The sequence below is a fragment of the Blennius ocellaris genome (genome assembly GCF_963422515.1).
Source record: "Blennius ocellaris genome assembly, chromosome: 6".
In the NCBI taxonomy this organism is placed as follows: Eukaryota; Metazoa; Chordata; class Actinopteri; order Blenniiformes; family Blenniidae; genus Blennius; species Blennius ocellaris.
In genome coordinates, this window is record NC_137655.1 from 18,972,341 (window position 1) to 18,986,744 (window position 14,404).

Sequence of the window (14,404 nt, forward strand, 5' to 3'; positions counted from 1 at the left end):
ATGCTCTGATTTCACGCGGCGCGGCTGGACTGTGGAGATCAGCTCAGAGCACCAGACCGGGGTTCTAAGTTTCCACATCTGCTGCTTGACGCTCCAGGCAAGCTGCGAGCCGTTTCTCCTTTAAATGGCATCGACGCACGGCCGCAACGGAAAACTTTATTCGGGTCAGATCCGACGACTTGATTAATTTCGCCTCTCCCGCTCAGCGTCAAGCAGAGGACAGCCTCTCTTCCTGGCCGACATGTCGGAACGTGATGGATGTGGAGACGCGCTGTGCGGCGACGGAGCGCCGGACTTCATACCGCCGAGGGTGTCCCGTGGCCGGCGCAGCGGTGTCATCCTCCCCGGCGGCGGGAGCCAGGACTCCGAAGCCATCCTGCTGGAGACCGTGAAGGCGGCACCGCGCCGGAGCAGCATCATCAAGGTAAGGAACTTACCTGCCTGGATATCAGGCGCTTACCACACCGGGTTACTTTAAGAGGTGACAGTAGCTTGACCGGGTTAAGTTTTGTAATAATTGTTTCAACAAGTTAAGCATTTACAGTTCCAGCAGTTACTGGAAGGGGACATATGAGAATTATATGGATTTGTTTTGCATAAACTCCATTGAAATACTTTGTAAAAGAATACAAATTTAACCTTTTACAGCTTTAAAATCTCACTAAACATTTATGCATCTGAGTACTGCTATAAAACGGTAAATGACTGTTACAAGTTTCTCTTAAATACTTCAGGAAAAACATCTTTCAACAGTTAAAGAGGAAAAGACAAGTATAATCAAAAGTGGGGGTTTAATGAAAGAGGTTAAAAGGTGTTAATTACAAGCAGGTACATTAAATATGGACATATTAATGGTACTTCTAAAAGTGTTATACCACCACTTGACCTGAATTGTATGTGTAAAGTGCATGTACTCTGTCATTATGTCACATTCTTGCCATATCTTAAAATCATCCATCAGGTGCACTGAGAAAGAAACATATGCATCAGAGGCTGAATACTGTTTATCATGACAGTGTACAGCAAAATGTCATAAACTGTCAACATTTTCAATAGTTCTTGAAATTCATGCACAAGCAGCTCCCATCTCACCGTATAGCAGAGCTGTTGTTAGCATCCATTCTGTGACGGTCTTCATGGTCCCATTGGTTGGAAGAAATGTTGAAGTCATTGGAAACCGTGTCGTGCCTGATGAAGGGTTAAAAGAGATCGACTTCAGTCTGTGAATCCTTCAAATGCAGGAGTTTTTTATTTTTTTTAAATTTCATTATCTAACCTTTTGACATGCATCGCATGCTCCTCCAGACGAGTTCCAAAGCAGTCACACCACATTTTTCAGATGATATCGAAGAAAGCCGTCCGAGTGAGTCAGACTGACGAGCCTTAAAGCACTTTGCACGTTAAATAGATTGAACAACTGTATTTTTGTGCTTAATCTGCCTTTAAATGTAAGTCATTTCCATGATTTCCCCTCCTCTGGATCCTCTGACCCTGTGACATCAGATTTCTCCAACCTCACCTGTGCTCGGGTTGCAGGTCACCAGCCAAGAAGGACGGGTCATTACATTTCGTGTATAACATATCCGCTGAGCAGAGGCCGACTGTGAAACGTAAGCGAGTCGCAGCTTAAGTCGCCTCTTAATCAGCTTCTGTTTGACTTCAGACTTTTAATTATCTGCTGCCGTGAAGCTTCCCATGTACGCCATACTCCACAAGTATGGCTGCAGTTTATCTGTAGTTTACATTTACATCAACCTGGCATCAATGATGTCATTATATAACCGTTTAATTCAGTTTGTTTCAGAAAAGCTTTGCGTTTAGCAGGCAAGGTTTTGAAAACAATGTCTGTTTGCACTAAAAACTGCAGTTAAACTGAAAATTCTGTTATTTTCCTGTAGGTTTCCTGTAGGGCCACTGGTGGTTGCTGTTTTTGCATAATAAAACTGTTTACAGAGAGCAGGACGCTGTGAACATAGCTTCTTTAAAACGGTCTGTCGTTGCCGTTTAGGCGTTTATCGGCGGTTTGTAAGAAAAAAAAAAAGTGTCTCCTGCATTGTATTTGTAGACTTTACTGTTGACTTTAACAGTAATGCTCCAATAAACAGCACACACCACATTCATCGTTATAAATAAGTCCTTCTTTGGCTGAACTATTTACTACGACTGTAGTACTCGTGTGCAATATCAAAGTTTCATAAACGTTTTATTTTCCCTTTTACACGGAGAATGAGCATTTTCAAAAAGTTATGTTTTCAGTGGCTCTGAGCACCACTGTTGTCTAAATGGACCCCCGAAATACAACGAAAGTTTGCCGTTTTCACTTGAAAATGATAATGGCCTCAGAGTACAGAATGTATCGCAAATCTGCCTGTATCGCATTATCCACACGCCAAATAAACAAAAGACTGAATGAACTGTGACGAATTAGGTTTCCATGGACCTAATTTGGTACATGAGCCTTCATTTGCTGCAAATTCGGAATGATAGAATTTGAAATGTTGAAGAAAAATGTGACCAATTAAAGTGAAAGCCATTAGTAGCCCAAATTATTTAATTACTAGTGGCCACCGAGTTGAAGTCAGAAGCACAACAATCAAGAAAAACTGACCAAAAAGTAAAGTAAAACTATGTTCTGCAAATGCTACAGGTGGGAACTGCAGATGCATGACAAAAAACAAACAAAAAATATATTCGATACGAATTAAGGATATCACAAACCGAATTTTTAAAATTAAATATAACCCAACCCCGACACTATCATATCTAATACATTTCCTTTGACCTGTCAAATGGTATGTGGTATCCAGAATTACATGCACATGGTATCTGTTTATTCCCAAAGTGTTCATCGTCTCCTGGACGACTTCTTTCACACGATCTGCTGTAAAAGAGCCTTGCATGTAACATAGATTGATTTTAACTGGAAAGTGTCCAAATCAATTGCGGTGAGATTTAGCCTTATGTTGCAAAAATGACTGAATTTATGGAAGCAGGAAAAATCAGTTGCACTGATAATCAATTCGAGCAAAAAAAAAAAAAAGAATGAAAAAAAAAAGCCAATTAAAAGGCCCTGATCTGATACTGCCAAGCCAAAACATGTTATTTCAATACTCGAAAACATCACCTGATGTGTTTGTCCTGGGATACCAGAGATTAGAAAAGTATCCATATGGGACTATTTATCAGAAAAAGAAATGATCTAATCAACCAATCATTGCTGAAACTGGTTGCTATTGTAATTTTTGCTTTGGAAAATAAATGGGGAGGGGATTCAAAGGTTTCCTAGTGTCAACTGGATAAAGGCAGATTAAAAACAGAGGCCTCAAAGATAAGGCAGCCAGTGAACAATGACAAATTCTATTGAAAATACTTCTGTGAGTGACGCATACTTGTGTCAAAGACATTGGCGCGATTTTGTGCATCTTTTGTATATTAAATGAACTGATTAGCAGTTTTTTTATTTGACCACAAAGTTAACATCAAAATGAATAGTCCTTTACTGGAGGCTTGATGGGAAGACTGTGCACACGGAGGTGATTTCAGAATAAAAACTAAGTAAAGTCCCAATACAATGAACGTCATGCTGAATGAAAGACTTTTTATGAAAAAGTTCAATACTGGAGAAAAATCTGTTCACTGGAACAAGTTTCAAAACACAATATTTGGCATTGTGCAAACTTGAGAATGTGCAAAATCTCTCAACTTTGTACAGTAACAGGGACACACAACGGCCAAAAAAGGACTGAAAACATGGTTTTAGGCAGAAATTGGTGTTTTGGGTGTCCATCCAAAATGTATTTGGTCTGGGGGGGGGGGTTGCTTCTTAAGAGTAATAATTTCTTTTTCTCATTTTATTTTAGCAGTGACAAATTAGACACATCATAGGTCGCTGTAATTAACACCACCTGTGTGGATTCTGCAGATGTAATTCTTCAGCATCTTGGAAAGGAAAATCCTCCTCTCTGCTTCAGCATTTGAATGCGCCAGGATGAGTCAGAGAATGACAAACCAATCAGAGGCCGCCTTTCAAAAGGTATAGGCCACATAGTATCAATTGACCAATCACCTTGCTTATTACTGGACTTAACACAAAACCGGAAGTCAGTTGTCGGTTGTGTGCACGAACCATATATTTTCTATATTTCGACAAAAAAAGATGAACTCAGGCAATATTAGACAGTGACAAATGGCGATGGCCATTATACACATATTTTAGACTGCTTTGAGCAACTCGCCCGCAATTGTTGTGACTGTCTTTTGCGAAAATTGACCGTGCAATTGGTGGCTGGACGGCTCGCTGCCTAAAACCATGACTTAAAAGGACAACAGACCCTCTGAAAAGAACCCAAAGAGACATAAAATTAGGAAGAAAGGTCATTTTGCATTTAATTGACTACGTATGGGTGCACTTCATATGGAATTTATTAATTTCTGTCTTGAATTTTTGTCTGTTAGTTGATTTGTTGTTTTAATGAATAGATACATTGTGAATCCCACTTTAAATGATATGTTTTATGTATAATGTGCTAGTTATGGCACTCAGCGATGCTTCATAATTTCCCAACGGAATCGGCATGATACTAGTTTTTGCACATGGTTGGGGCTTGAGGTATATTTTAGTTGAGGCACCATTCATTTAAAATCATGCCAGATCTCAGTGACGTTAAAGACCTGCCAGTGGATGATCAGATAAACGCTTTAGTTGCCGCTGAGGTTTATGACCCGTTTCCCATCTGACATGTTCAGGTCAGCCTCAATATTTTATGTTGGAGGGGGTGGGGGTGGGGGTAGACGGCGACGTTTCTGGGTGATCCTGCTTTGTGCGCGCTGAGACTCGGCTCCATCTGGAAGCCGAACACTGAGTTCTTTCAGTGCTGCCGGGCGAGGAAGCGGATGAAACGGCGGACGGATGAGAGGAGCGATGTCGGCGACGGGCACAGCTACCCCCCCCCCACCCCCCCACCCCCGGCAGCCAGCGGGCACACACCGAGAGGTGCCACATGATCACAAACCTGTTCAAATCAGAACTACAGGCTCCCTGATTATAAAAAGTCCCAAAATGTGAAAATGAGCACTTTATTGTTGGTTTATATTATTGTTGTCAGAAAATATTCTGATTTTGGTCACCTGGTCAGAGAAACAACCATCTGATTATGGATATGACAACTCCTCTTGTGGGTTTTTTTCCCGTCACCTTTTAAGACATGGGGCGGCAAATGTGTCTGTATCTCTTTAAGATTGAGTGCGACGCAATGAAGCCATTGTTTTCAGGACCCATGACTAATTACTATTGCAAATGTCGTATTTGTTTAGGAAACATTCTCGTACCAGGAGTTGAGCTGGCCGCGGGATGCTAAACAGACCCTCTTATAGGTTTCAAGCCAATGTTGATATTTCTCACTGGATCAGGGAATAATGTACACAACAACTAAGAAAGGACATCAAAGAACCACAAACTACTATCAGTCTTTAAAATGACGAACAAGAGACACAAAATCAGCACACAAGTAATACCAGGCTAGCGAAAACTCAGAAATATTATCAACACTAAAATAAACAATTAAATACAGACACACAAAAGATAAAAACACAGTGACCCAAAACAATTTGGAACATTACAAAACAACACAAAAATTAAACTTGAGTGACCAAAAAAATCATGAAGAGACTCAAAAGTCACAAAAACATAATTTTAATTTTTAACTTACCAGGATGAAAAAAAAAAAAACAATAAAACAAATTAAAATAACTTCACACAAAAACAAAATACACAGAAGAAAAAAAAAAGGGCCTCAAACCCACCACAACATTACAGTTGAGTGAAAATAAACACAAAAAAATAAATTTGACCCAAAACTAACAAAAAATAAAGTCAGAAAACATCCATCAAGAGCCAAGGTAACACCTCGAATACAGAAATACTGCAATAACTTAAGGATATATTCAAAAAAACAACCAATGATTCAAAACAATGATGGAAATAAATACAATTATTAAAAAAGACACAAAACCAACCGATATAAAACCAACACAAAAAAGTAACTAAAACAAACAAAACCAACTCAAAACAGACATAAGCTTCTATGAGGGGACACGTATTGACCCCCCCCCCCCAGAAAATACACAAACCAAAACAAAAACGGCCTGGAAAATAACACACACACCCAAAAATTCAAAATGTAGTTAAAGAAACTGAAAGGGCCACAGTCACAAAAAATGTGGAGTGATGACTTTTTATCACACATTTGTAACGGTGATACTTTTACTCCAGTTTCAGATTGTAACCACTGACACTGACCCCCCCCCCCAAAAAAAACCCCCTTTAATAAAGTGATCGTTATCTCTATATATATATTTTCTGACATAAGCCATAATAGACGAAGCGCCCCCACAACAAGAATCAAGCGATCTCATTTCTGAAGGTGCTGCGTTGGTGGTTGGCATATAAATTATTCCCAAATGTCATGTTGGTGTGTCAAAGTTTTCGATGGTGCACATGATTAAAGCAGCACAGCTCTTCATTTTTCTGTGATTTTTCACCTCCGGTTATAATGATGGGGCGAGCCGAGGTGGCTTCGGTCGCAGCTCGCGTTACCACAACAACGTACTCCACGGTTTGTGCAGCTCACCCCATTAAAACGTACGTCTGCGCGTCATTAATGCAAGCCTTTGTTGGGTCTCCACACTGCAAAGCGTGGCGTGCGTGTGACAATTGTGTCCTCGGCTCCAGAGGCTGAACGTAGTTCCTGTTTTGTTTCAGCTTCAAGGTGAAGTAGTCGCGTCCATGAGACTCTCGGTATAACAGAGTTTGCAGTACAGACGAAAGGATTTCTGAACTGGACAAAAAAAAAACCCTTGTTTTTATTTGGTTAGGGATTGTAATTTACCGCATAATGTTTTTGGTCCATTACAAGACCGCTGAAAGCACGAGCAGCATTTTTACCTTGATCAAGTCGAAATGCCGTGCAAGTCTGGTGAAAATGTTGAAGGAATGCCAAGGCAGACCATTGCACATATTGATTGAGGGGTGTACGAGTAAATATTGCATGAATGGTAAAAGAGTTCCCTTAAATCGCTCTTTTCTACTGCTTTAACCACCTCCAAACCCATTGACCCAGTCACACAGCAACCAGGCCGCAAGGCACTGAGTCCACTCCTTATGGTTCACTGTCTTGCTCAAGTACACATCGACATACATAGGGTAGATGGGGGATTGAACCTGCAACTCTCTGATTGAGGGACAACCTGCTCTACGAGCTGAGCCACAGCTGCTTCAAATCAATGTCGACCGGGTGCCTTGAAAATGTCGTGTGTCGCGTGATTGTCCGGTGAGATTCGAGCGAAGTGCTGCTCAGGCGTGGTGAAAATGTCAGTCGGGTGTCGTGCGAACGCCGTTCAAATGTCTTAAGTAAATGTCAGGTGAATGTTGAGTGAATTTTGTGCAACTCTCTAGTGAGTGTGGCGCAAATGTTGAATTGAGTGTCGCGCAAATGTCACGTGCATGTCATGCGAGCGTAGCGCAAATGTTAAGCAAAGCAAGGTGTGAAGGTGAGCCTGGCGCATGTTGTCGAAAGAGTCGAGTGAGTGCTGCGCGAAAGTTGTGGATCGTGCAAACGTAAAGAGCGCGTCGTTCAAATTTCAAGAAAGCGTCGTGCAAATCTTTTTTTTTTATAGGAAGAATTTTGAGGGATTGTCATCAGATGTTCTTGAAAGAGTCTCTAGATTTGTTTCCACTGCGCAGCACTCTTGACGGCACAAAGTACAAATTCTGTGTAACTTGGAGTAGAAATTGTGTTTTCCCACATTTCTGTCTCCCAAGTCGTCTATATATTATTCACAATTGTTTTTGTTGCATTTCCTTAAGTTAATATTTAGTTTAGTGTAGATGCATTTTTTTCCTGTAACATTTTTGACTTGTTTTTTTTTGTTTTTTTTGGTTACATTTTAATACTTTAATGTTTTTCACCATTACATTTGAGATGTTTCCTCACAATAGATTTGATCACAATTTCACATTTCAGCACTGTTTTTGCTTTCAAGGACGGAAGGTTCACTGGTGACATTTTAGTTTCTTTTCTGCCGTTAAATGTTGCTTGTCATTGCTTACATTCCAGTCAGGCTTTTCATTGTTACATTGCAGCCATGCCTTTGCCTTTTTAGGTAGTCTGTTGCATTTTAGCTGCACTTTCAACTATTGGATTTTCAAGTTATCTTGTTGTGTCATCAATTACTTGTCAGACATTTTTTTTTTTTTATCAGATTTTTATATGGTGATTCTGAAGTTGCAGCCTTTCTTTATGAGGGAAGAAAGCCAAACGTTTTAGTTGCTGCCTTTTCCATGTTTTTGGTCACAGGGCTTCTCTCTCGTTCTGATCAACTTCATTACCTTCGCTTTTTCGTTTTCCTTACAACTCTTCATGCGTTGCAGTCGTGATCCATCCTGGAGAGTTTCATGTCCATCCAAGCCTTGAAATTGCTCCAGCATCCCGGCACCTCTTGACCCGCACTGCCAGAAATAACTCTTTCTCCAGCTTAATAATAAGTAAATAATTGGATGTACTGAGCTTCACAGAAAATCTCTTTTTCTCAGGAATGATGTCGGAGTGCAGAAAGGAGAGCAGAATGGTAAAGTTAAAAGAAAAAAAGTGAAAACTTTAAATTACAATATGTGTAATGAAGCCAATGTAGTAAAAATGCTATTATGTTTGTGGTAAAGTGATGCTTTGTCATAGGGCTGCTCATTTAATTGAATTTTAATCGCAATTATGATTTTGGCTCGAGACGATCTCAAAATTCATATAATCGAGGGAAAACGATTATGTTGCAGAGTCGATGAACAGGAGTCTGCGGCGGAGTGTTCAGCAAGGAACTCAAACTTTATTCTCCATTCAACCACACTTCTCAGTAACTCTTTTCTCTTCTCTCGCTCCCTCCAACACTAGAGCGCGGCCCACACGCTGTGTAACACCAAAATACTTCTGACCGGAAACCCCACCTCTCTAAAAAAATATAGTTCCTCACCACCCTACAGTAACTGGGTGAAATATGAACTTAACTGATCACCACAAAGTATTTATGTTGGACTTATTTAATGAAGTATATCTATTTCTTATTGCATTTTATATATTTCTTGTTTTCAAAAGCTTGAGTGCAGTACAGCAGTTTATTTTTTACGACTACATTACAGGATTCTTTGATATTTCTTGCCAGATTTGTCTTTTTTTTTTTTTAAAACATGTTCAATAAGTGCTGTTCCAAATTCAAAGACATAATCGTGATTTCAATATTGCCCAAAATAATCGTGATTATGACTCTTTCCATAATCGAGCAGGTGTCCCCACAAATACAGAAAATCACTTCTCCCTCGTGATTCAATCTTTTCACTCATCAATGTGTTGTAATTCAGGCCACGGGCAGTGGAGCAGGAGTGGCTGCTCCATCATGTATAGCGAGTGAGTTAAAGGGACGTTAATCTCAATCATGTTAAACACATTAGCTTCGGGCTGGTTTATTAATTTTCCCTCGGCAACCCAACAGCAATTAGCTTTACAGCATTACGGCGTAACCGGCCCAGAAGGCAAACATGCACTCGGCGTGGGATTACCCATGAATGTGACACACACACACACACACACACACACACACACACACACACACACACACACACACACACACACACACACACACACACACACACACACACACACACACACACACACACACACACACACACACACACACACAGGATGGGGCTCAGGAGACGGTTCGGCGTGGACAGCTCGCTGACAGGCTGGTGAGGTAGCTGGCAGCTCGTCTCTGACGGACGCCGTCTCTCTGCGTCTCTGCTGTGTTGAGGAGCCGCGGCGAGCAGGTTCACTGCCAGATAGCGCTGCTGTGGGGTTTCCATGGAGCTTTTGAGTTTGTTTAATGTCACGGTTGTTTGAGAAGGGAATTTCTGAAATTTCTTGAGGCATCTGAAACCATTTTTTTTTCCTTTTGACTGGATTGTATTTAAAATGACTCACTCAATCACTGCAGTTTGCGTTTATTTTACAGTGAAAATTAAAGTTTTAATTGGGCTGTATTGGAATTATAACAATATACAGTGTGTTTTTCCTTCTGTTAAGACACTTGGCTCCTGCGTTGCTCCTATCCATCTTTTTATCCACAGAGTCCAATTCACTAACGTCCCTCTAAATTGCATGCTTCTGCAAATACTTTCACCTTGCATGCTTTTTGCGGGCGATTTGCTAAGACAAACACCTTGAGTGGCATCTTGTGCAAACACAAGTGTTTAAATGAGTGTTTTGTGTGCTTAAGCTAACGACAATGAACCACTGGAGATGGTTTTGCTTCCATGTTCATTAGCTAGCAGTCACCATGTAGTGATTAGACAGAATCCTGAGCTCCAACAGCAAACGCATTGTGCTTCCCAATGTGCAATGCTTCCCCTGTTTTGTCTTTGTCTTTTCCATTTGCTTTTTGTCATTGCATTTACTCGATGAGTCAAGCCATCTGGAAAAGACAAAAGCAATACAAATGAAATCAGCAATAGCTGTGGGCGGGTCTTTCTGTTCATGGAGTCGAGTTACTGCTTGAAGGACGTTGCGTTGAGCAATTTTTATTCATGCCAATAGATGGCACTGTTGCATTAAGAATAAGTTTGAAGTACTTAATTAATTTTTTTCCTTTTACACAATTCTTATTTCTTGTACAATATTGTAAATACAATTTTTATTTTGATAACAAAAGTATTTTGTTTCATTAAGAATGCGCTGGTTATGTTGGTTTTGGGTTTAATGTGGGCATGTCCACTCGTCGTATTTATATTTCCGGGTTTACGATGAACGAGACACGGCATTTGGGACTTGAGAGGAAACATATATTCGCTGTGTGACTAATGCCGGCATACAGTGGCTATGAAGTAGCCCCTTCTGAATTTGTCCATGTCCGTCATATTTAACTTTCTCTCTTTTACTTCAGATAAACGTGCATATGCGTTGACTTCCTGTTACTACATAGCCACTATGGATGAGTCACCCTGAACAGAAAGGCCCGCCCACAGCCCTTGCTGACTTCCATTATATTGTTTTGTCTTTTCCAGATGACTTGACTCATCCAGTAAATGCAATGATGAAAAAACAAAACGGGAGAAGCATTGACAAAATGGAATAAGCAATGACAAGATAGAAAAAGAATATGACTACCTTTGTATATTTTTTTGTATTATTGATTATCTTTATATTTTCACATTTATTTCCTTTTAATTTTGGCACTCCTGTGATTCCATAGAAATGCCTCTCATCACAATAACTGCAACTTCTCTGCTGAAGCCTGAGAGACTTTCCCCATCTTATTCATATTTCCCCTCTAACGCATTCCTGATATTCTCTATTTATGAAGGTAAATTCACTATATTGATAGTCAATGTTATTTTGCTCGTTTGCTCCTGTTTTTATAGATATGTAGTAGATCTTGCATATGCTGTTGTAGAGGCAGTAATGGATGCCGAGACATGACCAAAGATGAACGGAAACGGATGCATGATCAACCTCAACTACTGTCAATGTCATAACTGGAGTTTCAGTCTTTGTCATCAAAAGAGAACAAAAATCATTTCCCGCTTCCTGTGGCTTCGATTTACTGTGTATGTTGAGTTCTTCTCAAGTGCAACCACAACCTTCTTAGAGCCACACTGAGAGGCTTCAGGGGGGAAAAAAAAGTGGGAACCACTGCTTTGAAAAGCTTCAAGTGTTTTGTTGACCTCCTCCTTAACTATCCATCTTCTATACCATTTCATCCGACTTGGGATTGTGAGGAAGCTTGAGGACTTTCAGCCACCAATTAACCACAATCATTAGGGCAACAAAAATATATTGCAAACGTATAGATATCACTGTATTAACATGTGCAATATACATAGCGCGGAAGTAATCAGATGCACGAAAGAATGAAAAATGACCGCAAACAAACAAGCAATCCACTACTGAAACGAGTGGTGGTCCTGTTACTGTGAAATGCAGGTGGATATGTGATGGGGAATTAAGAGAGAAGGAGCACTGTTATTTGGAAGAACAAATTTCAAACTGAAAGAAATTAACATCATATACTTCCTGTAAGTGTTTGTATATATCGCAAATCAATACTCAACATCTTGTGCACCAACTTGAATTGTGTGTAGAACCCGAGGTACCTGAAGAAAACCTCCACAAAAGGAGAACTTGCAAACTCCGTTTGAACCGACTCAAACTGGTGACATTATTGCTGTGAGGTGAGGGCGCGAACCACAACCTCCCAATACGGGACTGCGTGAGTTCAGTTTATCTTTTGTTATAAATCCTATTCAGAGCAGTTTTATTTCTCAAAATATAAATGCTTTTTTTTTTCTAAAGGTGTTTTAAAGAGTCATTAAAAGCTGAAAAACACAAGTTTAAAAATGCAACTTGCAGAGATGTGCCTCTAATCCATTATGGAAAGTCATGGAAAAGTCATGGAATTTCATATGAAGGCCACAGTGGGAGACATGTTTATGTTTGATACAAGGTTATTTTTGTCCCTCCTCAGACTTGGAGCCATTAGGGCTCCTTAACCCACTTCTCCTCCTCCTACTCCTCCTTCTCCTTTCCCATCGGCACACGAAACTTTCCGACCTAACTTTTTATTTTTGTTCACACATCTCCGTTTCAATGATTTCAGTTGCGTTCTCCGGTCTGATTGTTCTCACTCTGCTCTGATTCTCCGTCCTGCTCCCTGAGAAGGGAACAGTGATTTGTTGGCGGCGAGCTCCTGGAAGCCGGTCAAGAGTAACGACAAAGCGTCCCTCTGTGGTTAGTCGTGTCTGAGCGGGTTACGACCACTGAGGGCTCCTCTGTCCTCCCAGTATCATTCAGCTACTGGTGCCACATCTGTCCAGGAACAGACCTCATCACAGCTGCTGGTCAGGAGTTTGTGAAAGAGACAAAGCACACGCTGCTCTGCAGAAACACATTTATTATTGTTATCGTTTCTCCACACGTGTTCGTCTCTCAGCCTTGGAGACCTCACAGACATGAAAGTGCCAGAAATAAAGTCTCGTCTCTTCACAGTACAGAATAACATTTCACAGCAAGTAGATAAACTGCTTATGGAATACTTTTAAAGGAAATTATCCTCACGCTTGTTTATTGCAGCATGCATGACTTCATATTATTTCTGTGATTGAAGATGACTTTGAACTTTTCATCTACATTCTCGAGGCTTTAAGAAAATCACGTTTTCCCAAGTAAACAAGTTCAATACGATTCAATTTATTTCTATAGCACCAGTAGCAAGACGGTCATCTGAAGTCACATTTACAGAGAAAGACCCAACAATTCCACATGATCAAACAGATGTGGAAAGGAACAACTCCCTTTTAGCAGGAGAAGTTCAAAGCTCCGTACAGTAAAGGTCTTCCTGCTGTCCAAACCTACTGCAGCTTAACTAGAAAATGGCCTGAACTTGCCCTAGATTTAGGGTGTAGATGTCAGCCTCCCAAACTGAAACTGACTTCTTTCCACATGAAAGGATCCTGATAGCTGAAAGCTCTGCCTCCCAAGTTTGAATTCCACTTTAGCTATTTAGAATAGCAGTTTTTTTTTTCATGCATGTGGATATTCATTGTTCTTTACCAATTTTCCACAAAGGGAACCAATAATCAAAATCAGACTCGACAGTTTTTTTCCCTTCTTTTTTTATTTATTTATTTATTTTTAGCTCTTCTGCCTTTTTGTTTTTTTTTCCAAGGCTAGAACCGTGTTGCAATTCACAACAGGAAAGGAATAATCGTATATGACATACAGTAAGTAGTGTGCATCAGCTTCGTGGCCGCGGTTGAGGATAGAAGAGAGTTGTTTACATCCCTAAATGACTTCCTGCCTCCACATAAACACATCTTTGGGCTGCAGAGCTGCCGGGCCTTTCTATCACTGTCAGTCTCAGACTTTTTTCTCTGTTGAAAAGAAAAAAAAAAGAAAGAGGCAGGAGAGGAGACGTCAGAAAGTGTGGAGGCAGCCTCTCCTGAGCGGACAGATAAAGACGGCGGCTCAGACTGTTTGGACGGGTCATAGAAAGAAAGTGAAAGAGCGAACGTGAGGGGAAACGCTGAGAAAGCAGCACAGAGGAGGAAACAGGAGAGTCGCCCAGGCAGAGCGCGTGTTTGTGTGTCGGCTTGGCGGTGCGTGGCACTCACCTCGCGGCGGATGGATCCGGGGGGAAACTCGAGAGACTGCACGTCGGGTTGTTTTGCTGTGTTGGGCTTCAGGCCTGGGGGGGGGGGGGGGGGGAGCAACACACAAATACAAGCAAACACACACATGGGACCTGATGATGTAACAGAGTCTGTATTATTCTGCATTTGCTCATTTAAATGCATTAAATCACCAGT

General features: G+C 40.8%; 1 protein-coding gene across 2 annotated transcripts in view; it reads left to right on the forward strand.

Moving 5' to 3' along the window:
* Positions 1–241: 241 nt before the first annotated feature.
* Positions 242–14,404, forward strand: part of plcl1 (phospholipase C like 1) — a gene marked incomplete at its 5' end in the record, with an annotated part of 90,793 nt that continues 76,630 nt past the window's right edge. The window contains one exon of one of the 2 annotated variants that reach the window (XM_080497723.1): positions 242–424. In XM_080497723.1, coding sequence (XP_080353849.1) covers positions 242–424 — 183 coding nt within the window. Of the gene's footprint in view, positions 425–1,551; positions 1,611–14,404 lie in introns of those variants that run through there. The other variant, XM_080497724.1, reaches the window with a different exon arrangement.